The sequence below is a fragment of the Dreissena polymorpha genome, chromosome 5 (genome assembly GCF_020536995.1).
Source record: "Dreissena polymorpha isolate Duluth1 chromosome 5, UMN_Dpol_1.0, whole genome shotgun sequence".
NCBI lineage: Eukaryota > Metazoa > Mollusca > Bivalvia > Myida > Dreissenidae > Dreissena > Dreissena polymorpha.
In genome coordinates, this window is record NC_068359.1 from 73,387,804 (window position 1) to 73,412,827 (window position 25,024).

Here is a 25,024-nt window from a genome sequence, read left to right on the forward strand (position 1 = left end):
GATTGGTCTATCTCGGCTTGGGTACAACTTAAAAGTACGGGGGTAGTCTAAAGTATACTACAAAGTACCCGGATTACGGAATCTGTACTAAAAATTAACCATGGAGTATGGCCGGTAGCATTTAAGCGTTTTTTCCGTACCGGTGTATATTGAAGTATACTTAAGAATACCCGGGGTACTTTTAAGTAGTACCTTAGCAGACAATGATCACTTTAGGATCGATTGGTTGCAAGACATCTTGTCTTTCAGATCCTGGAATTGCACGTGGCGGCGTTCTGTAAGTACCTCTCCGTCAGTACCCTGATACCACTCATACTCGCCATGTTTGTCGACATGGCCACGGCCAATCCTGCGGCGTTCATTGACCACATGACCGTACTGAAGCAGATGGTGGACCAGCAGGCGGCGTTCCTACACCAGGTCGTACAGATTGTTGGGGCTGTGGGCACCGTGTCACAGGTATCAGTGTGTGTTTTTTTGTTCAACAAGTTTTGGTGGATTATAGGGACCCATTCCAAATGTTCGGTCTGTCCCTCGTCAGAAAAAATGACAATACTTGTACATTTGTATATGAGCTTTGTTCTGGGGGACACTAGGCTAAATGCATGCATAAAGTGTTTGCCCAGATTAGCCTGTGCAGTCCGAACAGGTTAATCAGGGTCGACACTTTTCGCCTTAATTTGTTGTTCGTTTAGAAAATACTTCATATATACGACAAATTCAATTAGGCGGAAAATGTAGTCCCTGATTAGCATGTGCGGCCTTGCACAGGCTCATTTGGGATGACACTTTACGCACATGGATAAAGACCAGTGTTTACAAAATGATCCTCATGTAAATACTGCGTGTGATTCAGGCACGGTGAATAGCTGATGCTCATAGATCAGGATTATTTCAAACTTTGTCTCGGGTTTTCATAGCATTAAAGTCTGTTCTATTTGTTTTGGCTAGAAACGCTTGGTCTCCATACTTATTTTGGTGAACAGTAATTTTGAACGTAAATATATATTTTAGCATTATGTGATGAAATCATTTTATTGAACTCTATAACGAAAACTTAGCATAATTATAATTAAATATCCTTGTTAGCTTCGTGGATTACATGTCATCAAACAAGTTTAATGGTACTGCGATGGAATGAATCATACAATGAATTATCAAAACTAGTTTTTATGGATCTTACCTCAACAAAAACCTGTCTATGTTTTATACAAAGAAAACTCAGAAAGGTCCCATTATGGTCAAAAGCGTTTATTGCTTTTGTATTAACTAGATATGAACATCCCATGATCTGTTCTTCAGCCGCATGCAATCCGAAGCATGGCGTATCTGGTGTTGCTATTGGCGAAGGTGACTGACCAATCAGCGCTTGTAGTCATTCTGCAGGTAAGGTATAAGAAGGAAGTTTGCATCTAAATAACCATGTCTGCAGGTAACACAGCCTATACACACACATGAGTCAGTATTTTTCGCTGAACACAGGGCTTAATGCATGTAAAGTGTCATCCAATATTAGACTGTACAGTCTGCACAGGCTTATCAGCGACGACACTTCAAGTCTAAACATGATTTTTTGCTGAGAACAGACTTCCTTAGAATGGATATAATAGCATAATGGCTGAAAATGTCCCCCTGATTAGACTGTGCGGACTACAGACCAATTTGAGATGACACTTTATCCACAGGCATTTATTCCCGTTTTTAAAGAGTTCATATAACAGTAGTTGATTTTGTATTTAGGATACTTAAACGTCTTTTCAAAATATCAGGGCTTTTTTCCTTCTGTGAGAATGGACGTTTTTCACAATTTTGGGAAATGCGCGACTCAAATTTTCACAATTTCAAGATCAAGAAGTTCACGACTCAAATTTTCACAATTTAAAGATCAAGAAGTTCGCCACTAGAATTTTCACAATTTCAAGAAGCTTGCGACTCAAATTTTTACAAAAAGGGAGGGCCAAGGCTGCTTCACCAAAACAGGAAAACAAGTCCTGAATATAATTTATTGTCTATGTACATGAAAGTGATGAAACATGTTAGAATAATATGAACTAACAACCACGTACATGCACATGGTGATCATCGCAAAATATCGTTAGATAATACATGCGATATAAATTGTCGATTGCAAATTAAGATGACATTAATTTAATCACTAAGAAAAAGTAAGAATTCAAGAAATGATTAATTATGAATTCAAGTACTGAATTTTTACTGATATCATTATAAGGAAATCAAGTATTGACATTTTACTGATATCATCACAATCAAATCTAGTATTGACTTTATATTGATATCATCATAAGGAAATCAAGTAATTACATTTTATTGATATCCTCACAAGTAATCAAGTAATGTAGTGAAACTGCAAGTATCCCTAGAAATCATTACTATGAAATCAATAAATATTATGATATCATCACCAGGAAATCATTGACATGATATTGATGTCATCATAACAAATCCTGGTTATGAAATCAAGTAATGGCATTATATGATAGAATATCAAGTCATAACATGGATATGAAGCATATGTACGTAATGAAGTAAAGAATATGAAAGTGATATCATGATTAGGGCATCAAGTATTCACATGTTATGGTCATCATCACTCAGTTATTAAGTTATGACTTGATTTTGATATAATCGCTTGGAATTGAAATTAATTAATTCATGACATTGTATTGATATCATTACTAGGAAATCTGATAATGTCATAGAAGTGTTATCATCACTAGAAAATCAAGTACTGGCATGGTATACATGTATTAAATAAATATAGGATCTGGCACGAGTTGTCATATCATACCATATTTTATTAAAAGAGTTTAGGAATTTTGTTAGTAATTAAGCGAGCCTTTGGCGAGCTTACCAACAAATTTCCTGGACAAGTTTAATAAAATATGGTATAATATGACAATGAGTGTCCGATCTTTTTTATCACATGCTTTTAAATGAGCAAAGTAAGTAAATATTTACGCAAACATAATGATAAATCCCGAATGTTGTTTACATTTCGTGATGTCATTTGACAATGCAACGTCATTTCAGCAAAGTAACAAAATGCAATTGGTCAATTAACGAAAACTAAGCCAATGAAAACGCTTAAAAAGTATATTACACATGTGTAAGATAAAAATATTTGTAATGGTTATATTACATGGAAAACAGGGCATGGCGTGTGATAATATCATTTGTATCATCACTAGGAAATCAAGGCGTTGGGGCTGCTGCACCATGAACTTCTGGAAGACAACATCTCTGAGATCAGTCGCCTGTCACAGAGTGGGTCCAGCAGCGTGAGGATCCTGGTCCATCAGCTGAAGGAGGACCACAAGAAATAGTAGGTGGTATTGTAGTAGAATTGATAAGGGGACCGCAAGAAATAGTAGGTGGTATTGTTGTAGACTTGATAAGGGGACCGCAAGAAATAGTAGGTGGTATTGTAGAAGACTTGATAAGGGGACCGCAAGAAATAATACCGGGTTAGGTGAAATTGATAAGAAAAACATGAAATAGTAGGTGGCATTTTAGAAAAGGTAGCGTTTTTTTTTGAAGACTTGATAAGGAGACACAAGAAATAGTAGGTGGAATTTTAGAATTCTTGATAAGGGGACAACACAAAATAGTAGGTGGAATTTTAAAAGACTTGATTAGGGCACCACAATAAATAGTAGGTAGTTTTGTAGGAGACTTGATAAGTGGACCACACAAAAAAGTAGGTGGTATTGTAGAAGACTTGATAAGGAGACCACAAGAAATAGTAGGTGGTATTGTAGAAGACTTGGTAAGGAGACCACAAGAAATAGTAGGTGGTATTGTTGTAGACTTGATAAGGGGACCGCAAGAAATAGTAGGTGGTATTGTAGAAGACTTGATAAGGAGACCACAAGAAATAGTAAGCATCTAAGCATCTGTTTTCTAAATAGACTTGGTAAACAATTCCTAAATCCTCATACTCACTAGAGTGTGAAATGTCCAGTATGTTTCCAACCCAGGCCAATGTCTCTTGATCTTCCAAAGTTTACAAATGACAACCATTCTCAATGTATTATATGCATGTTGCTGTTCCATTTTGATTTCCAAGTAACAGAGTTTTTTCTGTTTATTTTTATTTAATACAATATTTGTGACCATTTTACATAAAATAAAAATGTCAACTTCGACATTCTCAAGCCTTTAAGGGAGGTAAAAAAAATTAGCCTAATGCAATACAGTTAAATATCATAATTAAAAAAAATGATATAGCACTTCAAATAACATACTAAGCTTATTTTATTAAAAACTACCTGCTTACCTGGTGCTATAACGGTTAACTCCATCCTTTAGCTTAAAATCCGATAATTGCTGACATGTTTTCCCATTTGAACGCTCATTTTTGTACTAGTCAGCCTAAAAACCTCAAACGAAATAATTAATTGCTCCCGGGCTACATGCTACTATACAATATATAAAATTTGTATTGTCATCGCATTGATTTGTATAGTTTTATTGTTTATTACGCATTGTGGTCATCTCATTCAAATGTTTGTTTGCTTGTTTGTTGTGTGTTTTTCTTATCTCGATGTATTTTGATATTGATTAATTATTGCATATATACATGTAAAGATAATATGTCACTTTCCCCCCCCCCCCATAACGAACTTGTATACACACTGTATGTGTTTGAACTCCCATTTAATAGTTCCCCTTCTTATCTTTAATAGTAACACTACCTAACACTCATATTAGCTGTCCTATAACTGTTCCCACCTTGAACCGGAAAATACTGTTAAACTCGTTTTTGTTATGTTGCCCTTATTGTATACCTTGTATACTTGGGTGTAAAATAAAGAGTTGTTCTGTTCTGTTCACTAGGTGGTGTTGTAGTAGACTTGGTAAGGAGACCACAAGAAATTATAGGTGGTATTGTAGTAGACTTGGTAAGGAGAACACAAGAAATTATAGGTGGTATTGTAGTAGACTTGGTAAGGAGACCACAAGAAATTATAGGTGGTATTGTAGTAGACTTGGTAAGGAGACCACAAGAAATTATAGGTGGTATTGTAGTAGACTTGGTAAGGAGACCACAAGAAAATTAAGGTGGTATTGTAGAAGACTTGATAAGGAGACCACAATAAACAGTAGGTGGTATTGTAGAAGACTTAATAAGGAGACCACAAGAAAATATAGGCGGTATTTTAGAAGAGGTGATAAGGAGACCACAAGAAATAGTAGGTGGTATTGTAGAAGACTTGATTAGAGGACCACAAGAAATTGTAGGTGGAATTGAAGGAGAAGTAGGTGTACATGAAACAACAGTAAATAGACTTGAAGTAATAGCTTGTGGACTCGTAGAAGTAGTATGTGTACATAAACAGACTGTAAGAAAACCTGACCTAAAACACATGTAGTAAATGGGCTTTATTAGAGGACAACAAGAAATAGCAGGAGACCTTTGGAGATAGCAGGTGGACTTGATTCTGAGGCTTCCAGAATTAGTAGGTGGAGTTGAAGAAAAAGTAGGTAGAGTTTATTTTGAGAGTTTATTCTTTTTCTTTCTTTTCCAAAACTAGTATTGTAGATTGAACTGAAGACATATTAGATTGAACTGTAGAAATAGAAGATGGTCTTGAAGAAATTGATAGTGGCAAAGCATGGTTTTGGGGATCAAAAGAAATAGTAGATGCACCTGAAGAAATATGTGGACATGAAGAAATAGTAGGTGAACATGATTAGAGAGATCACAAGAAAAAGATGGCGCATTCAAAATAGCGAACAAGAGGTGGGGGCTTGTTTAGACACTTTCACAACTTTTGTAAACCATAAACAAATGCATTTTATTTGAAAAGAAATATATATAATCATAATGTCATGGGCCCGTGTTCACCAAATAATTCTTAGACTAAATTCTTAGAAAAAAGAATATTATTTAAATTGGATTATTATAGAACTGCTTTAATTTTGAAACAAAATTTGTGTTAATCATTTATATTCACATCATTCTTCTTGCAGAACATTTTGTTAATCAAATTATTATTAGTGATAGCTTATATAATAAATTGCTGTTTGTTTGTTTATCTTTGTTTTAAGTTTATTCTTAAGTCTAAGATGGGTTTGTGAATACGGACCATGATGTTTATTGTTAATGTCAATAGTTCTGGTCAGAGAGAGATGAGGTCAGTGTCCAGTCAGACAGAGGGCACGGTCACCATCATCACCGTCGGCAGCCCGGCGTATCCTAGCAATGTTGTGGGCGTCAGGCAACAGCAACCCAATAGCGCTCGTTCCAGTCAGCAGAGCCTGTCAAAATCTTCCAGGCATGAACAGCTGTTTAACTCTTAAACACTCAGATATCAATTAGGAGTCCCTTAGAAAATAAATATTAAATTTAAAATCCTTTATAACAGATTAAAGTTTTAAGGCTTCAATTACAACCCAAAGATACCAGATGAGCAGCAAACAGCATAAAACTTGAACAGCCTGTGAGTTACTGGTTTTATGCTGGTTGCTTTTAGTCTTTTTTTTTTTCTTTACTTCTCAGTGGATAAAGGGTTACATGGGCACAATCCTGCAATTTAAATTTGTAAAATTTGCATTTGTTGTTGGAGCGTGTTTATTTTGAATCATAGTTAAGTAATTTATATGATTTACATGAAATTTTGCTATGCAATGAAACATGTAAGTCTGCAGTAGAATAATATTGAGTATAAATTTATAATATTTTTTCAATTTAAAGCCACACACCTTATTTGGCACAGTAAATTTAAGTATAAATAAGACACATATTTTATCTATGCCAATTGGAATATATCTGGTGGTTACAAGGTAGAAATCCATCTTTTTTGCGCTTTAACATTTAAAAATAATTGTGTTTGCCGAAATGGGCGTATACATCTAGAATTTCTACTTTTGGTTTTAAAAGCAGTACTGTTTGAAAAAAAAAAATTACTTGCTAACTAGGCTATAGATTTAATTTTATCTATGCCAATTAGAATATATCTGGTGGTTACAAGGTAGAAATCCGTCTTTTTTGTGCTTTAAAACTTAAAAATTATTAATCGCGTTTGTCGAAATGAATTGACATATACGTCTAAATATCCTTCTTTCGGTTTTTAAATTAAAAAAATAAATTACTTGCTTACTAGGCTATAAATTTAATGACAATTTTTCACACTTTCAAATTGCATCTTTATGTATTGATTAACATGTATTTCATTTCAAGGTGTGTGTCTTTTAAATCAAATGCATTTAATGAGCTTGTATATTTTGTCATTCCATAATGTTTTAGATTTTCAAGGTCAAATGTCATACAAATGCACAGAAGTTGTCAAGTAAAGTACAACTCATAAAGTGGCATATTTTATGTTAGATTAAATACATACTTAAAACACATCGGCCAAAAAATTGAGCTTAGTATCATTGAAAATAGCTTCTTTTTCTTTCTTTTCCAAAACTAGAATTCAAAACAAAAGACAGACAGTCTTTTATCACATGCCATACCCTGTTTTCCATGTAATATAATCATTACGAAACTATATATCTTACACAAGTTTAATACACTTTTTACGCGTTTTCATTGGCTTAGTTTTCGTTCGATTGACCAATCGCATTTTGTTATTTTGCTAAAATTACGTTGCAATGTCAAAGGCTCGCTTACTAACAACATTCCTGAACTCGTTTAATTAGATATGGTATGATATGACAACTCTTGGCAGATCCTTTATATACATGCTTTGAAAGACCCCTTGCTGAGTACATGTATATTAGTACTTACTAATTGCTTGTTAACTTCCATAAACAATATTTTCAAAAACTGTTTCCAAACATACTTAATATCTCTTACTTATATCCTTACTAAGTAATAATTACATGAGTGCGTTCTTGGAAAACTGGGCTTAATGCATGTGCATAAAGTGTTGTCCCAAATTGGCCTGTTAAGTCAGCACAGGTTAACCAGGCATCACACTGTCTGCTTTTATGGAATTGTTTGTTTAACCCTTTGCATGCTGGGAATTTTGTCGTCTGCTAAAATGTCCTCTGCTGAATTTCTAAAATTAGCATTTTCTTCGATTTTTTTTCAAAGAATACTATCAGAATAGCAAAGAGTTTGGATCCTGATGAGACGCCACGTTCTGTGGCGTCTCATCTGGATCCAAACTGTTTGCAAAGGCCTTCAAAATTCGGTTCCAGCACTGAAAGAGTTAAATGAGATTTCTTCTTAGCAGAAATCCAAGTAATGCAGAAAGTGTCATCCCTGATAAGCCTGTGCTGACTGCACGGGCTAATCTGGGTTGACACTTTACGCACATGCATCAAGCCCAGTTTTCCAGATCTAAGCTCAAACCTACTAAATTTTTCACTTTTGTTTTCAGAAATAGCATTTCCAACAACTGGTCCCTGACTGACCGACCAGTAAGCCCTGCCTCCACGCTTGACCGGGCATCGCTAAACAGCGCCCTCACATTGAACAGCAGCTCTGGACTTCCGGTGTGTGTTACCATAGTTACGGCTTTATAGGGGGTGGGGGTTAATGGGGAGTGTTTTAGTTGGTTTTCTTTCTTAAGTTATTTTTAATATTACAAGGTATGAGGTATGACTGTTTTGCGATTAAAGGTCCCTGAAAGAGAGGTATGCACATATTTGCAAAAAATGAAATAGTATTTCCCATCAGACACAGCGCCCACCGGTTAGTTAAGAAATGATGCCTGTAGACCCAATAGTGCAATGGCCTTTTCTATAGTTACACACAATTAACTTCTGCATTGAGCTTTACATCACTATTTTTATGCAGCGTTGTCATCATTACAGTTTTAATAAGTCCCTGAGTTGGAGATTATTTATTTTTGTTTTGACTTTAAACTATGATACATTATCAGTTATGCTGCTTTTTCGAATATTCTAGCCAGAACCATTGCGAGATGGTGTGAAACTGTTCTGTGAAAAGCACATGGATACTATACGAAAATTCATCAACAGTCTTTCAGCGAGAATTCCTCTTCCTGCCAAGTGCAGCATTGTGGGTAAGCAGGCTATGAACAAAATAGGCCTTGATCTGAGAAATCCATAAATCTGAGATCGGCCTGCGCAGTCCGCACAGTCTATCCAGGGACGCCATTATGGATATTTATGCCCCGGTAGGGTGGCATATAGCAGTTGAACTGTCGGTCAGTCAATCAGTCAGTCTGTTTGTACGTCCAAAAACTTTAACATTGGCCATAACCTATGCAATACTAGTATCGAAGATAGCAACTTGATATTTGGCATGCATGTGTATCTCATGGAGCTGCACATTTTCAGTGGTGAAAGGTCAAGGTCATCCTTCAAGGTCTAATATATGGCTTCAAAGCGGCGCAGTAGGGGGCATTGTGTTTTTGACAAACACATCCCTTGTTTTGTTTAAAGGAAGTCTCTTCTTAAAGAAAGTCCATTCAAGGTGGAAATTGTCTCCCTTGATTAGCCTGTGCAGACTAGGCAGGCTTATTTAGGATGACTATGCAAATGCATTTTGCCCAGTTTTCACAGGAGGAGGTTCAAATGACACATTTTTTATCAAAGCCCATTAATGTATTCAAATTTTATTAATAGATTTAAGGAATTTCGGAGTTTTCAACACTACAAAAAACTAATTTTGCATACTGCTTGTTCTGCGTAAATGTTTTAGCAGACTGTTTAATGTGTAATATTGTAAGTCTTGCTAAGAAAAATAGAAAGTAATAATAGAACATATTGATCATGATGATCTATCTTTGAGCACTCGTAACACAGAAAAAAAAACACTCTCATGTTTATATTCTATTTGTATGGACAATTCATCATATAACAAACCATGGTATTAATTTTATGGGGACTTGTTGCTGTTTAAAGTGCCTATTAACTTGTTTGGTATTTTAATAAAGCTATATATGTCAAAATGATGTCAAACAAACATATGATACAATTAACAAACAGCACTCTTAAGAAGTTATTTTGAACCAGGTTTTCCAAAGAAAAAAACTGGTAATTATTCGGAAAACCTGGTTATTAGATTGGCAAATGTCGGCGGGTGGGCGGGTGGTCTGGCGGGCGGGCGGAACAATCTTGTCCGGGCCATAACTATGTGGTTCATTGTGAGATTTTAAAATCATTTAGCACATTTGTTCACCATGATTGTATGGTGTGTCGCGCGAAGAATTATGTCAATATCTTCAAGGTCGAGGTCACACTTTGAGTTCAAAGGTCAAAAATGGCCATAAATGAGCTTGTCCGGGCCATAACTATGTCAATCATTGTGAGATTTTATAATCATTTGGCACGTTTGGTCACCATCATTGGACGGTGTGTCGCGCGAAAGAATTACGTCAATATCTCCAAGGTAAAGGTCACAAGTTGAGTTGAAAACCTGGTTTTGTGACAATTTTGTCCCTTGTTGTTTTTTTTGCATAAGTATGTTCAGGTAAATAACATGATTAATGGGCATTGAGTGATAGGATAAACAGAATATGTATTGGGAATGTGGGTTAGCGATGAAGTTTATCATGATTGGAAATTAACATTTTATCGGAAAGAATTGCACTCATCTATGGATTTGAATTTCAGATGGTCGTCACAAACGCTATGTTCGTCTGAACTTCCACTGCGGTATCCACGGCAGCCACTGTCTCTACGGGAAGCAGTTCTTTGTCCTCAACACGAAACTTCCCAAGACCTGGATCCATCTCATGTTTTTAGCTGTTCAGGTGTGTAAATTATCCTTGTATTTTTGGTTTGAATTCACTGGAATTTTTCTGAGCAAAAATATGTTACTCCCAGCTTGCTTCTTTCCACCAAGAAGTATAAATGGGTTCCTGTGAGGGATATGAGCCAATGAGTCGTGGCTGCCTACTGCTACGAATCTTACCATAATCAATTTCAGTCTATAAACCTGAACCTTTTAAACTGTTTAAACTTGATCATTTACAGTACCTTATTAGTAATTGTATTGTTATACACGTAGTTCTGATAACAGTGCCGTATTACAGGCCAGACTGAATGTATTGCACATTTTTAGTACATTTCCAACCTGGATATCTAATTTTGTATAAGTGTACATGTACCTTATTCTTAAGTCAGAATTTGTAAAACTTCTAGACTGGTTGTTCATTTAGTTTGTAAAACTTCCAGACTGGTTGTTCATTTTGTTTGTAAAACTTCCAGACTGGTTGTTCATTTAGCTTGTAAAACTCCCAGACTGGTTGTTCATTTAGTTTGTAAAACTTCTAGACTGGTTGTTTATTTAGTTAGTACAACTTCCAGACTGGGTGTTCATTCAGTTTGTACAACTTCCAGACTGGTTGTTCATTCAGTTTTTGTACAACTTTCAGACTGGTTGTTTATTTAGTTTGTACAACTTTCAGAATGGTTGTTTATTTACGGTAGTAAGTACAACTTCCAGACTGGTTGTTCATTTACCGTAGTAAGTACCACTTCCAGACTGGTTGTTCATTTAGTAGTACAAAGTCCAGACTGGTTGTTCATCTAGTTTGTACAACTTCCAAACTTTTTGTAAATGTAGTTAGTACAACTTCCAGACTGGTTGCCCCTGTGGTTAGTACAACTTACCGACATGTTGTCCATGTAGTTTGTGCGATGCCCAGACTGGTTATTATTAGATCGATTTCCAGACTGAGTTGTTTTGGTACACCTTCCAGACTGGTTTTCCTGTGTTTTTCCAGGCGAGTTGTTTTGGTACACCTTCCAGACTGGTTTTCCTGTGTTTTTCCAGGCGCAGTCTCAGTCGGCGCTGAGCCAGCAGGACCTGAGTGTGAGCAGTCTCAAGGCATGCTGGGACGCCCTCTACCCCGAGAAGGGCAATAGGGGTTACCTCACCCTGGTCACGTCATCTTTCCCCTCAGCCAGGGTATGTGTATTGAAATAAGCCTAGTAATTGGAAAATTGGACTTTATGCTTGCATGTTAACCCTTTGCATGCTGGGAAATTTGTTGTCTGCTAAAATGTCGTCTGCTGAATTTCTAAAATTAGCATTTTCTTCGATTTTTTTCAAAGAATACTAGCAGAATAGCAAACAGTTTGGATCCTGATGAGACTGTGGCGTCTCATCTGGATCCAAACTGTTTGCAAAGGCCTTCAAAATTCGGTTCCCGCGCTGAAAGAGTTAAGTGTCTTCCCAGTCAGCGCAGGCTAATATGGGACGACACTTAAAGTGCAAGTATAAAGTCCAGTTTTCTAAAACTAAACTCAATTGTTCTCAGTATTAGGTACACTTATACCTGGTAGTTCATTTAATTGTATGGGGTATTGGTTAATGTCATTAGTTCTTGCAAAGCTTACAAAAGTGAAGCGTTTTATCTTAAAGTGTTCCTGCGTATTTATCCTTAAGCTGCATTACAAACATCTCAACCCTTCCATTCTTATATTTAAATGTTTGGTGTTAGCTGTAATTGCTATATCTGAATAATTTACCATAGCTTACAGTGCATGATCAGTGATCACACTGTTATTGTTTAATTTATTGGGCATTTAAACTTATTTATTTAGGAGGGTTTGTATTAAAATGTTTAACCCTTTCAGTGCGGGAACCAAATTTTGAAGGCCTTTGCAAACAGTTTGGATCCAGATGAGACGCCACAGAACATGGCGTCTCATCAGGATCCAAACTGTTTGCTATTCTGATAATATTCTTTGAAAAAAATCGAAGAAAATGCTTATTTTAGAAATTCAGCAGACGACATTTTAGCAGACAACAAATTTCCCAGCATGCAAAGGGTTAAAATATATCACTCTTCTTATATCAGGAAGTCAGTAAGTCATTTATGAATTCCCAGCGTCTGACTTTGAGATAACATTGTTCGGTTACAATATCTTTTGGCGAACTGTTTGTTTACGTAAATTTATGGATTTAAGAACCCATATGCACTGATGTATAATGGATTTGGATACAATTTAATAACAAAGAGCGATTGTTAACCTAATAGTCTCTGTCCCAGGACCAGGTTTAATCAGGGACGATACTTTCGGCTTATGTATTTATCGGTTAAAGGAAGTACATGTACTTTGTTTGCGAAAATACAGTTAAGACTGATTAGCCTGTGCGGACTGCACACGCTGGTCAGCTATATGCTATATGCTTTAAGCCCTGATTTTCCAGACCTCGGCCCTGATCAATCATGATCATTTATCTATCAGGACCAGGATGCACTTCTGCAGGAGCTCCACAGCGTGCGCTACTTTGACGTGTTTGAGTTCAATGCACCGAAGAAATACTGGGCCTGTTTCATGTGCAACCATCCGGAGAAATTGTCTCAACTAATGCCCGATGGGAGCCCTGTAATAGCAGTGAGTAGAAGTTAACCTGGTAATAGCATTGAGTAAAAGTAAGCCCCATTATAGCAGTGAGTAGAAGTTAGCCCCGTTATATTAGTGAGTGAAAGAAACCCCTTTTAAAGCAGTGAGATGAAGTTAGCCTGCCATGGCAGTGAGTTGAAGTTAGCCCCTTTATAGCAGTGAGAAGAAGTAAGCCCCGTTATAGCAGAGAGTAGAAGTTGCACTGAGTTGAAATTAGCTCCTTTATAGCAGTGAGGATAAGTTAGCCCCATTATAGCTATTAGTTGAAGTTAGCCCTTTAATAGCAGTGAGAAGAAGTAAGCCCCGTAGTAGCAGTGAGTTGAAGTTATCCCCGTAATATCTGTGGGTTGAAATTAGCCCCGTAATAGCAGTGAGTTGAAGTTAGCCCAGTAATAGCAGTGAGCTGAATTTAGCCAGGTAATAGCATGGAGTAGAAGTTTGCCGCGTTAAAGCAGTTAGTCGAAGTTAGCCTGAGATAGATGCAGTGAGTTGAAGTAAGCCCTAGATAGCAGTTAGTTGAAGTGAGCTCTGGTATAGCAATAAGTAGATCTAAGCCTTGGTATAGCAAGGAGTAGAAGTAAGCTCGAGATAGCATTGAGAAGAAGTCAGCGCGAGATAGCAGTGAGTAGAAGTCAGCCCTGGTATAGCAAACAGTAGAAGTAAGCCCGAAATAGCAGTGAGTAGAAGTAAGCTCTGGTATAGCAATGAGTTGAAGTAAGCCCTGGTATTGCAGTGAGTTGAAGTAAGCCCTGGTATAGCAATGAGTTGAAGTAAGCCCGAGATAGCAGTGAGTAGAAGTAAACCCTGGTATAGCAGTGAGTTGAAGTAAGCTCTGGTATAGCAATCAGTAGAAGTCAGCCCGAGATAGCAGTAAGTAGAAGTAAGCTCTGCTATAGCAATCAGTAGAAGTAAACCCGAAATAGCAGTGAGTAGAAGAAAGCTCTGGTATAGCTATCAGTAGAAGTAAGCCCGAGATAGCAGTGAGTAGAAGTAAGCCCTGGTATAGCAATCAGTAGAAGTAAGCCCGAAATAGCAGTGAGTCGAAGTAAGCTCTGGTAAAGCAATCAGTAGAAGTAAGCCCGAAATAGCAGTGAGTAGAAGTAAGCTCTGGTATAGCAATGAGTTGAAGTAAGCCCCTTAATAGTAGTGAGTAAATGTAAGCCCTGGTATAGCAATGAGTTGAAGTAAGCCCCTTAATAGTAGTGAGTAAATGTAAGCCCTGGTATAGCAATGAGTTGAAGTAAGCCCCTTAATAGTAGTGAGTAAATGTAAGCCCTGGTATAGCAGTGAGTAGAAGTAAGCCCTGGTATAGCAATGAGTTGAAGTAAGCCCGGTAATAGTAGTGCGTAGAAGTAAGCCCTGGTATAGCAATGAGTTGAAGTAAGCCCGGTAATAGTAGTGAGTAGAAGTAAGCTCTGGTATAGCAATGAGTTGAAGTAAGCTCTGGTATAGCAGTGAGTTGAAGTAAGCCCTGGTATAGCAATGAGTTGAAGTAAGCTCTGATATAGCAGTGAGTTGAAGTAAGCCCTGGTATAGCAATGAGTTGATGTAAGCCATGTAATAGTAGTGAGAAGAAGTAAGCCCTGGTATAGCAATGAGTTGAAGTAAGCCCCTTAATAGTAGTGAGTTGTAGTAAGCCACCTAATAGCAGTGAGTGAAGTAAGCCCTGGTATAGCAATGAGTTGAAGTAAGCCCCTTAATAGTAGTGAGTTGTAGTAAGCCACCTAATAGCAGTGAGTGAAGTAAGACCTGGTATAGCAATGAGTTGAAGTAAGCCCCTTAATAGTAGTGAGTAGAAGTAAGCTCAGGTATAGCAATGAGTTGAAGTAAGCTCTGGTATAGCAATCAGTAGAAGTAAGCCCTGGTATAGCAATGAGTTGAAGTAAGCTCTGGTATAGCAATGAGTCGAAGTAAGCCCCGTAATAGTAGTGAGTAGAAGTAAGCCCTGGTATAGCAATGAGTTGAAGTAAGCCCTGTAATAGTAGTGAGTTGAAGTAAGCCCTGGTATAGCAATGAGTTGAAGTAAGCTCTGGTATAGCAATGAGTTGAAGTAAGCCCTGTAATAGAAGTGAGTAGAAGTAAGCCCTGGTATAGCAATGAGTTGAAGTAAGCTCTGGTATAGCAATGAGTTGAAGTAAGCCCTGTAATAGAAGTGAGTAGAAGTAAGCCCTGGTATTGCAGTGAGTTGAAGTAAGCTCTGGTATAGCAATGAGTTGAAGTAAGCCCTGTAATAGTAGTGAGTAGAAGTAAGCCCTGGTATAGCAATGAGTTGAAGTAAGCTCTGGTATAGCAGTGAGTTGAAGTAAGCCCCATAATAGTAGTGAGTTGAAGTAAGCCCTGGTATAGCAATGAGTTGAAGTAAGCCCTGTAATAGTAGTGAGTTGAAGTAAGCCCTGGTATTGCAATGAGTTGAAGTAAGCCCCATAATAGTAGTGAGTAGAAGTAAGCCCTGGGGTGGTATTCCAGAAGCATCTTAAGTTAAATTTTATTCTTATCCGTAAATTGGGAAATTTTCTTAAGTGTTTCATTTCATGTTGCAATAGATTGGCATCAAGATATACATTTTAATAACATCATTGTGCCAATGGTATTTTAGGAATACCAAAAAACATGTGTTTTCTTATTTAGTAAAGAAATACAAAACATTGTAATTTTGAACTTAAGTGGAATTATATAAGAAATTACTTAAGATGTTTCTGGAATACCACCCCTGGTATAGCAATGGTTTGAAGTTTTACGTGTGATGTACAGACTAATCAGGGATGACACTTTCGTTTTTATGGAATTTTTCTTTGAAAGGAAGTCTCTTTTAAATGAAAATCAAGTCTAAGTGTAAAGTGTCTCTCTTAATTAGCCTGTGCAGACTGCATATGATAATTTTTTACGACAATATAGGCACATGCATTTAACCCTGTTTTCTGATAAAAATGTTCACATGCTTTTGCTTATACCTGCTCATGGGAAATAATATATATGTTGTCAGTTGGTTTGTCGATTTGTCCATTGGTTAGTCCACATTTAATTTTTTGACTTTCTCCACATTATATCTGTTCAGTGTACAACACACTTGTTTGATTCATAGTGATCTCTTTTAGCTGACCAAAAGCGCTGCAGGCCAAGCTATTTCTCTCCTCTATCTTTGATTTCCTGAGTTATTTGCACTTGAATATAAGCAACAAAACGCTGCAGACCACGCTATTTCTCCCCTCTATCTTTGATTTCCTGAGTTATTTGCACTTGAATATAGGCAACAAAACGCTGCAGACCATGCTATTTCTCTCCTCTATCTTTGCATTACTGAGTTATTTGTACTTGAATATAGCTGACAAAACACTGCAGACCACGCTATTTTTCTCCTACCTTTTCATTCCTGTACAGCAGATATTGTCATCCCTTATAAGCCTGTGCAAACCTTGGACAACATTTTATGCACATGCATTAAGCCATGTTTTGCTAGAACAAGGCTAACTCTCATTGCGTTATTCCTCCCTTCCTATTCTAGGGACAGCTGAAGGAGAAGAAGGGACGATGGAAGTTCCTGAAGCGATGGAAAACGCGCTACTTCACACTGTCTGGTAGCCAGATCACCTACAGTAAAAGTGATTCTGTAAGTCATTTAATGACTGTATTAATCAAAAATATTGTGTCAGGTGATGTAGTGACCATCGCTCTAGGAGAACTGGATTTAAACGTTAAATGTTGTCCCATATTAGCCTGTGCAGTCAACACAGGCTAAACAGGAACGACAATTTCCGCCCAAACTAGATTTTTGGTTAGAAGAGATTTCCTTAAAACAAACAATTGCATAAAAGCAGAAAGTGTCGTCCCTTATAAGCCAGTGTATACTGCAAAGGCTATTCTGGGATGACACTTCATGCATTAAGGCCTGTTTCTCTAAAAGGCTGTTCTTTTGTATGCTTCAGATAAATCTCTTTGAAAATGCACTTAAAGTAGAAGTGATTCTGTAAGTAATGTCACAACTGTGTTACCCTTCACCACTCAGATCTTCATTTTGACCCTTGTGTAGTCCCTCAGAAAACCTAAGTAAATCCAAAACCTTTCCAAAATAGATTGAGGTTTTAAAGGCTTCATGTTACAAGCCATATTTACTGATGAGCAGTAAACAGCATACAACATGAACAGACTGCCAGTTTCAGGCAAGCTGTTCTGGTTTTATGCTGGTTGCATGTATAGTCATTTTCACTTTGCTTCTGAGTTTGAAAGGGTTAACAAAGTAGATTGTGTTAAGATTGTGTCTGGTGATTGAATTGTTCACCAAATACAATGGATTCACGATCATCCTGCCAATATTACATGTTTAAGGTGAGCAAATTCATAAGTGCAGCAATAGCTTTACTGATACTTTTTTCTTGTTGTTCAATATGTCATACATATATAATGCACATAAATGGCTTGTGTACAGTTTAATTTGTTATTTGGTAGTATTTTAGTGTAAATTATTCTGTCTTCATGCATAAAACAACAAGAAAAACATAACAATCATCAAATAACATGATTAAACATTTTTTAAATGACGTCATTATGATTTGACTGTTTGTAAAGACTTTTTCAAGGCAATGTTAAAATAAATGACTTTATCAAGGCCATGCTTAAATAAACTACTTTATTAAGGCCATGCTGAAATAAACGACTTCATTCTTACAATTCTGAAATAACTACTTTATCCATTCAAAACTGAAATAAACAGCTCTATCCATACAACTCTGAAATAAACAGCTTTATCCATAAAATTCTGAAATAAACAGCTTTATCCATACAATTCTGAAATAACCAGCTTTATCCATACAATTCTGAAATAACCGCTTTATCCATTCATTTCTGAAATATACAGCTTTATCCATACAATTCTTAAATAATCAGCTTTATCTATACAATTCTTAAATAAACTGGTTTATCCCTAAACTTCTGAAATAAATGGCTTTATCCATACAATTCTGAAATAAACAGCATTATCCATACAATTCTGAAATTATTATAAACAGCTATTTCCATACAATTATGAAATAAACAGCTTTATTAATACCATTCTGAAATAAAAAGCTTTATCCATACAATTCTGATATAAAAAGCTTTATCCAGACAATTTTGAAACGAACCGCTGTACCGGTACTTTTGATACAATTCTGAAATAAAAATCTGTATCCATACATTTCTGAAATAAACAGCTGTATGTATACAATTATGAAATAAACGGCTTGATCCAGGCAATGCTGAAATAAAGGAAAGTTGATACCATGGATGTTTATTTCTACAATTCATGCCTGATGATGGGGTGAGAATAATTAATTGAAAAACTGTTTGAGTTCTGTTTCAAATATTGATACTGGTATTTGTGAAACTTTTTGAAGCTACAGAAAAGTTAGTTCATTTAGACCAAAAACTTTTTCTATGCTTGTTCTTCTGAAAAGTTTCAAACTTAATATATGACAACTCATGTGATGCTGAAACATATTATACTCCCATAACAAGGTTACATACATATTTTGCAAAGCAATAATTTACTTAAGTTTGAACCAATACTACTTTAAGCTACTGAAACTGAACAATTAGTACCAGAAGGGGCATTTTGTGAGCACCGTAGTCAGTGAATCGGTGAATGAGGCCAAGGGCTAAAAGTTCACAAATTACCATCACATCTAATGTTTTACTTTTAAAGATGCAGATTTAACCATAGATTTCAGTCAAAACGGTAAATTACTTGCACATTGTATTATGGACACAAAACTGCAAAAACAACTAATTTTTGTTCATTTACAGAGCAAAGAAACATTGCCAGTTCGTGAGATTCAAAGTGTGAAAGCTGTCCGAAAAGGCATCCGTGACATTCCAAAAGCGTTTGAAATTTTTACCACCGATCAGAATTACGTCTTCAAAGCCAAAGGTCAACAGGACATTGAGCCTTGGGTGCAGTGTATTCATCTCGCCGTTGCCAAGGCGCAGACGGAAGCCGAACAGAATATTGTGGAGAACGCCGTCATACCCCGCCCTCGACCAACTGTGCGCGATACGAAACTGTGACATTAAAAAATGAGTTATTGGACCGTGCGCGATAAGAAACTGTGACATTGTGAAATGAATTAATGAGACAGTGCGCAATACAAAACTGTGACAACGGGAAATGAGTTAATAAGACAGTGCGCGATAAGAAACTGTGACGTTGTGAAAAAGGTTGTGAATTTTCTCTACTCTTTGCCTTTCCATAAAGCCCCTTTCGCTGAAATAATTCATTTGTCCCACATTTCATGTTAACTCTGGAAACATTCTTGCCCCTTCTCGGTTTTGTAGACTTATTCTTCCTCAAAGGAATACTAGTCCATTTATCATAAAGGATAAAATAGCTGCAGATGCTATGAGTTTGTTAATACAATATCAGATAAGGATGAATTGTATGATAAAATTTCCCATAGCTATTTAAAAGTATTACATAGTTTACTGAACTAAGAATTGTTAGTAAGTTATGAAAAATGATTTGTAATGAATAAATTGTTACATATTATTATGGATGGTTTTAACCCTTTGCATGCTGGGAAATTTGTCCTCTGCTGAAATGTTGTCTGCAGAATTTGTAAATTTAGCATTTTCTTCGATTTTTTTCAAAGAATACTATCAGAATAGCAAACAGTTTGGATCCTGATGAGACGCCACGTTCTGTGGCGTCTCATCTGGATCCAAACTGTTTGCAAAGGCCTTTAAAATTCGGTTCCCGCACTGAAAGGGTTAAAGGTAAGCCACGTTCTGGAAAACTGGCATTGATGCATGTGCATAAAGTGCTGTCCAAGATAGTCAGTCTACACAGGGAAATATGTACGAAACTTTTCTTTTTTAAGGAAGTCTCATCTAAACGAATGTTCAGTCTAGGCGAAAATTGTCATCCTTGATTAGCCTGTGTGACTGCGCAGGCTATTCTTAAACGACCCTTTAAGCAAATGCTTTAAACCCAGTTTTACCAAAACGAGGCTTAGAGGAACGTGTTCTATGTGCCGAAAGAGATTAAGATTGGTTCTAAGGAAACGTAGAAAAACATTGTATAGCAGCTATACTAAAGATTCACAAAGGAACAAACTTAATTTAAAATCTTGGGTGTCCACGACATATTAAAGCTACACCCAAAACAGAATTTACAATCAATTGTTAAATATAAGACAATGATGTTTGATCAAAATGGCTTGAATAGTTGTATATGCATTATTAACCAAACCAATTTGAAAACGTGTGGTATATCAAAGGGTTTTACATCATACAGAACTGTTGGAGGAATGACTTATGAGAATCTTAGCAATATATATATGTATTTACTGATTGTATCATTCAGTTTTGATGAGATAGTAATTTACTATCTATTGTTTTGACATAAAGGACACTGGATTAAAAATCCAGAATGCGTAAATAATTTGCTGTTCATGCAATAATATCTCATAGAATGATAGTCTGTGAAATAAAATATTTTATGTTGACGGTATATATAACTGTGATATATGAAAAACACCACCTGGAAGGTTTATTCTGTAAATAAAAAACAAAGGTGTCTCAGTGGAAATAGTTTTCATGCTATAATATGTTAAGGTTAGTAAGCATTGAATTAATTCGTAATATGGTTTCATTTTTATTGATCATTTTATAGGATTTTTTTATTAATTAGTCTATCTATGTTACTGCACACTCAGCGAAACCTGAAATTGAGTCAAATCAAACATTCGGGCATTGTCCAACACATTTTCTGTCACAAATTTTGAAACATTTACATGGAACAATCATGGACTGTGTTTGAAAGATGTCCATATGTCTGACATGATTACAAACTAATCAGGCCATGTGTTTGACATGTTCTAATGCTAATATTTTTTTCTATCAAAATTTATATTTTAGACTCATTCTGGAAAATAATGCTTTATGCATGTGCGTAAAGTGTCGTCCCAGATTAGCCTGTGCAATTTACACATGCTTATCAGGGATGACTTTTTCCATCCAGGCTGTTTTTTGTTTAGAGGAGACTTCCTTGGAATGAAACATTCCATAAAAGTGTTAAGTGCCGTCTCTGATAAGCCTGAGCAGACTGCACAGGCTAATCTGGAATGACACTTAAAGCACATAAATTAAGCACTGTTTCTTCAGAGCATGGTTCATTGTGTATGCCTATAGATAAACCTCTGTATTATGTATTGAATTCCTTATTAACCCTTTGCATGCTGGGAGATTTGTCGTCTGTTAAAATGTTCTCTGCTAAATTTCTAAAATTAGCATTTTCTCCGATTTTTTTCAAAGAATACTATCAGAATAGCAAACAGTTTGGATCCTGATGAGACGCTACATTCTGTGGCGTCTCATCTGGATCCAAACTATTTGCACAGGCCTTCAAAATTCGGTTCCCGCACTGAAAGAGTTAAGTACCACATCTGATTTGGTGAAATGATTAAAGGTCCATAACATATTTTAATAAGGCTAATTATAAAAGTGTGACGTAATACTTTATTTTCAAATATCTCTTTTTTGTTGAATAGACTTTTTCAGAGAATAGACCATGTTCAAATACTCACTGGATTATTTAAATATCATTCTAAGACTGTGTTTAGTGACACATATAAGATTTTATTAGATTTAATACAATATAAAATGTGGGCTAATCTATTTGCATTTAATGACATTTTTATGAAATACAGGAGAAATTTAGAAAGTTCGTGACCGATCACTTTAAATTTGGAGGCTACAGTCTCAGTTATTTCCACTGATCTTAAAGTATTATTTGAATTGATTTTTACACAAGTTGTCAAAGATGACTAAACTGGTTATGTGTTTACTACACGTAGTATCTAGTGTTTGTTCCTTTTTCTGCTCTTATGATTTTTAAAATCACATTATGCCCTGATATATGCATTTAAAAAAAATCAAAATACATGTAGATAATGGGGTCAACAGTTTTCTTTCTATAATATTTGTGTCAAAATTTTACCTTTACACTTAGTAAACTATAACATAAATTAGCAGTTGTCGTAGTAAATCAACTTTTTGTTTGTTTTTTAATAGAATTATTTTAATTGAAAAAATTAACTTTATTGAAATTTCTTAGAAGTGTTTTGTTAATTTCATATTGACCTAATTTTTTTTTTCAATCCAATGAAGTTGATGATAATCATGTTTATAAATTTTTCAGCAACTGTATGATATTAATGTTGTTTTATTTTCTAAGATAAATGTGAATATTATTCTTGTAAATATAGATTTTGTTTACTATAATTATTATACTGTATATTTTGACCACAAATAATCAAGCATCTCACTGCTGTCTATGTTAAACATTTTAACTACCAGATGCTATTTCAAATATAGTCAACACATGCGTTTCATATTTGGAGCCTAAATCAAAACCTTATTCAGAAGCTAGAGTTCTAGATTAAGTAGTAGACAGTTATTTTAAAATGTATGTAGCCTTATAGCTGTTGTCCCTAGCTTTCAAGTCACAATTTCTCATAAAAACAATTTCGGTATCAATTACATTTGCTTGATGTCAGTATGCTATTTGTAATAAGCATTCAAAATATTACTAAGCAAAATAAGCTTTTCATATTTATCATTCACATCATGTTGTAACATGTTGTAAAACTCCATAAACATCGTATGAAAAATAAGATCGATGTATTATTATTTATTATTACTTTTTATGGATCTTTGTTTGTCAATTTCTGTGCAGTACGGACGAATTGGCATCAAAAAGATCTGAAATAATTATATATAACATGTAGGAAATTTAGTAAATGGTAAATAAAAATGTAATTTATATTATTATATATTACGAAAGGTGCTTACTCATTTAACAAAAAAAAAACGTCATATTTTCCTAATGACAATATAAATCAAATCCTGCATTTTATTGATTTTTGTTTTATTTATGTACATGTATTGTTTAATTTTCAGTAGATGTGCAATAACATTAATGTTGAAGATAAAATATAACTCTCTGGTGTTGGTTCCGTCATGTTCGTTTCAATATGCACTTTTAAAGTTATCTAAATTCTATTTATGTTGTGTTTTTGTCGCTAACCCCGGTTGAAGTTAAGTACTTGTAGGCAGTAACAGTTTTATATTGGAAGATTGCTAAATGTGTATGTGGATTGAACTTAACAGTTTCAGTTATCTAATAGTTTTGGAGATTTTCTTCTGTGTAAATGCTAACATTCCATGATATGTTTCAAATGCCTTATTCAATAACTAGTATATAAGTAAAGATTGATGCATCTCAGTATTTTGTAGAATCATAAATGACTGGTTATGTAATAACATGTTGTCTTTATGTTTATGATTTATGTATGCATATGCAATATTATTTAAAATTTTACTATTCCTGGAAGGTCGAAATGAAATAAACAGCAATTGAATGGTAGACAATTTCAATAAATATATAGAACTGGATTTTTATTGTAAATGAAATAACTACTAATTTTGATATTAAGTATACTTGTGTTTCTTTGATAAACTTAATACTGTGAAACGTGTATTTATGTTATGCCAATGCTTTTGTTTTCTTACAATTATTTTATGTTTACATTTCAATAAATCTTTTATAGACAAAAAGTGTGTAAATCACTGAATCCCACTCTACATAGATAGGGAATTAATAACAACTAATTATACCACCATTGCCCTTGGTAATAGGGGCTATATAGGAGTCACTTTGTTGGTTGGTATGACAGTCTGTCGGTCTGTCCCGAAAATTTCATCCGATCTTCACCAAATTTGGTCAGAAGTTGTATCCAGATGATGTCTAGGCCAAGTTAGAATATGGGTCATGCCGGGTCAAAAACTAGGTCACAGGGTCACTTAGTGCGGTTTAAACCAAAAGTTTGTCCGGACTATAACTATGTCATTTATCGTTAGATTTTAAAATGACTTAGTACATTTGCTCACCATCTTGGGACGGTGTGTCATGCAAAAGAAGTACGTTGATATCTCCAAGGTCAAGGTCCAAATTGGACTTCAAAGGTCAAATGCTTGTCCGAGCCATAACTTTGTCATTTATTGTGAGACTTTAAAATCATTTGGGACATTTGTTCACCATCATTGGACGGTGTGTCATGAGAAAGAATTATGTCAATATCTCCAAGGTCAAGGTCACACTTTGATTTGAAAGGTAAAAAATGGCCATAAATGAACTTGTCCAGGCCATAACTATGTTGTTCATTGTAAGATTTTAAAATCATTTGGCACATTTGTTCACCATCATTGGACGGTGTGTCACGCGAAAGAATTAGGTCGATATCTCAATGGTCAAGGTCACACTTTGAGTTCAAAGGTCAAAAATGGCCATAAATGAGCTTGTCCGGGCCATATCTATGTCGTTCATTGTGAGATTTTAAATTATTTGACACATTTGTTCACCATACTTGGACTGTGTGTCATGCAAAAGAATTACGTCGATATCTCCAAGGTTAAGGTCAAACTTGAGTTCAAAAGTAAGCAAGAGCACCGCCTTGCGGGTGCAGACCGCTCATCTATTTTCTTTTTAAAGGTGAAGGGACTCTCATTTTCAATCACAAAGGAGGGAGGGGTGGAGTGAAGAGGGGTGTATAGTGTGGGGGTGTGGACATTTATTACATTATTTTCCCAAAATGCGAAAAAAAATGCAAAAAAAAATAAAATCGGGGGGGGGGGGGAGGGGGGGTGGGTGGGTGGGGGGGATTCTTGGGTGCGATGGTTGGACGGTATTTCA

At 35.7% G+C, this 25,024-nt stretch overlaps 1 protein-coding gene and 1 long non-coding RNA gene across 2 annotated transcripts in view; one reads left to right on the forward strand and one right to left on the reverse strand.

The window, feature by feature from the left end:
- Nucleotides 1-22,829, reverse strand: part of LOC127831808 (uncharacterized) — a 104,514-nt gene extending 81,685 nt beyond the window's left edge. Inside the window, exon 1 of the long non-coding RNA XR_008026504.1 lies at nt 22,687-22,829. This is a non-coding gene — a long non-coding RNA (uncharacterized LOC127831808). The remainder of the gene's footprint in view (nt 1-22,686) is intronic.
- LOC127831803 (ventricular zone-expressed PH domain-containing protein homolog 1-like) overlaps nt 1-23,878 on the forward strand; it is a 51,740-nt gene extending 27,862 nt beyond the window's left edge. The window contains exons 6-16 of the mRNA XM_052356879.1: nt 250-459; nt 1,303-1,386; nt 3,210-3,343; nt 6,138-6,299; nt 8,355-8,469; nt 8,885-9,002; nt 10,558-10,697; nt 11,723-11,857; nt 13,144-13,293; nt 16,805-16,909; nt 19,081-23,878. Of these exons, the coding sequence (XP_052212839.1) occupies nt 250-459; nt 1,303-1,386; nt 3,210-3,343; nt 6,138-6,299; nt 8,355-8,469; nt 8,885-9,002; nt 10,558-10,697; nt 11,723-11,857; nt 13,144-13,293; nt 16,805-16,909; nt 19,081-19,341 (1,614 nt within the window). The 3' untranslated portion in view covers nt 19,342-23,878. The remainder of the gene's footprint in view (nt 1-249; nt 460-1,302; nt 1,387-3,209; nt 3,344-6,137; nt 6,300-8,354; nt 8,470-8,884; nt 9,003-10,557; nt 10,698-11,722; nt 11,858-13,143; nt 13,294-16,804; nt 16,910-19,080) is intronic.
- Nucleotides 23,879-25,024: the final 1,146 nt, after the last annotated feature.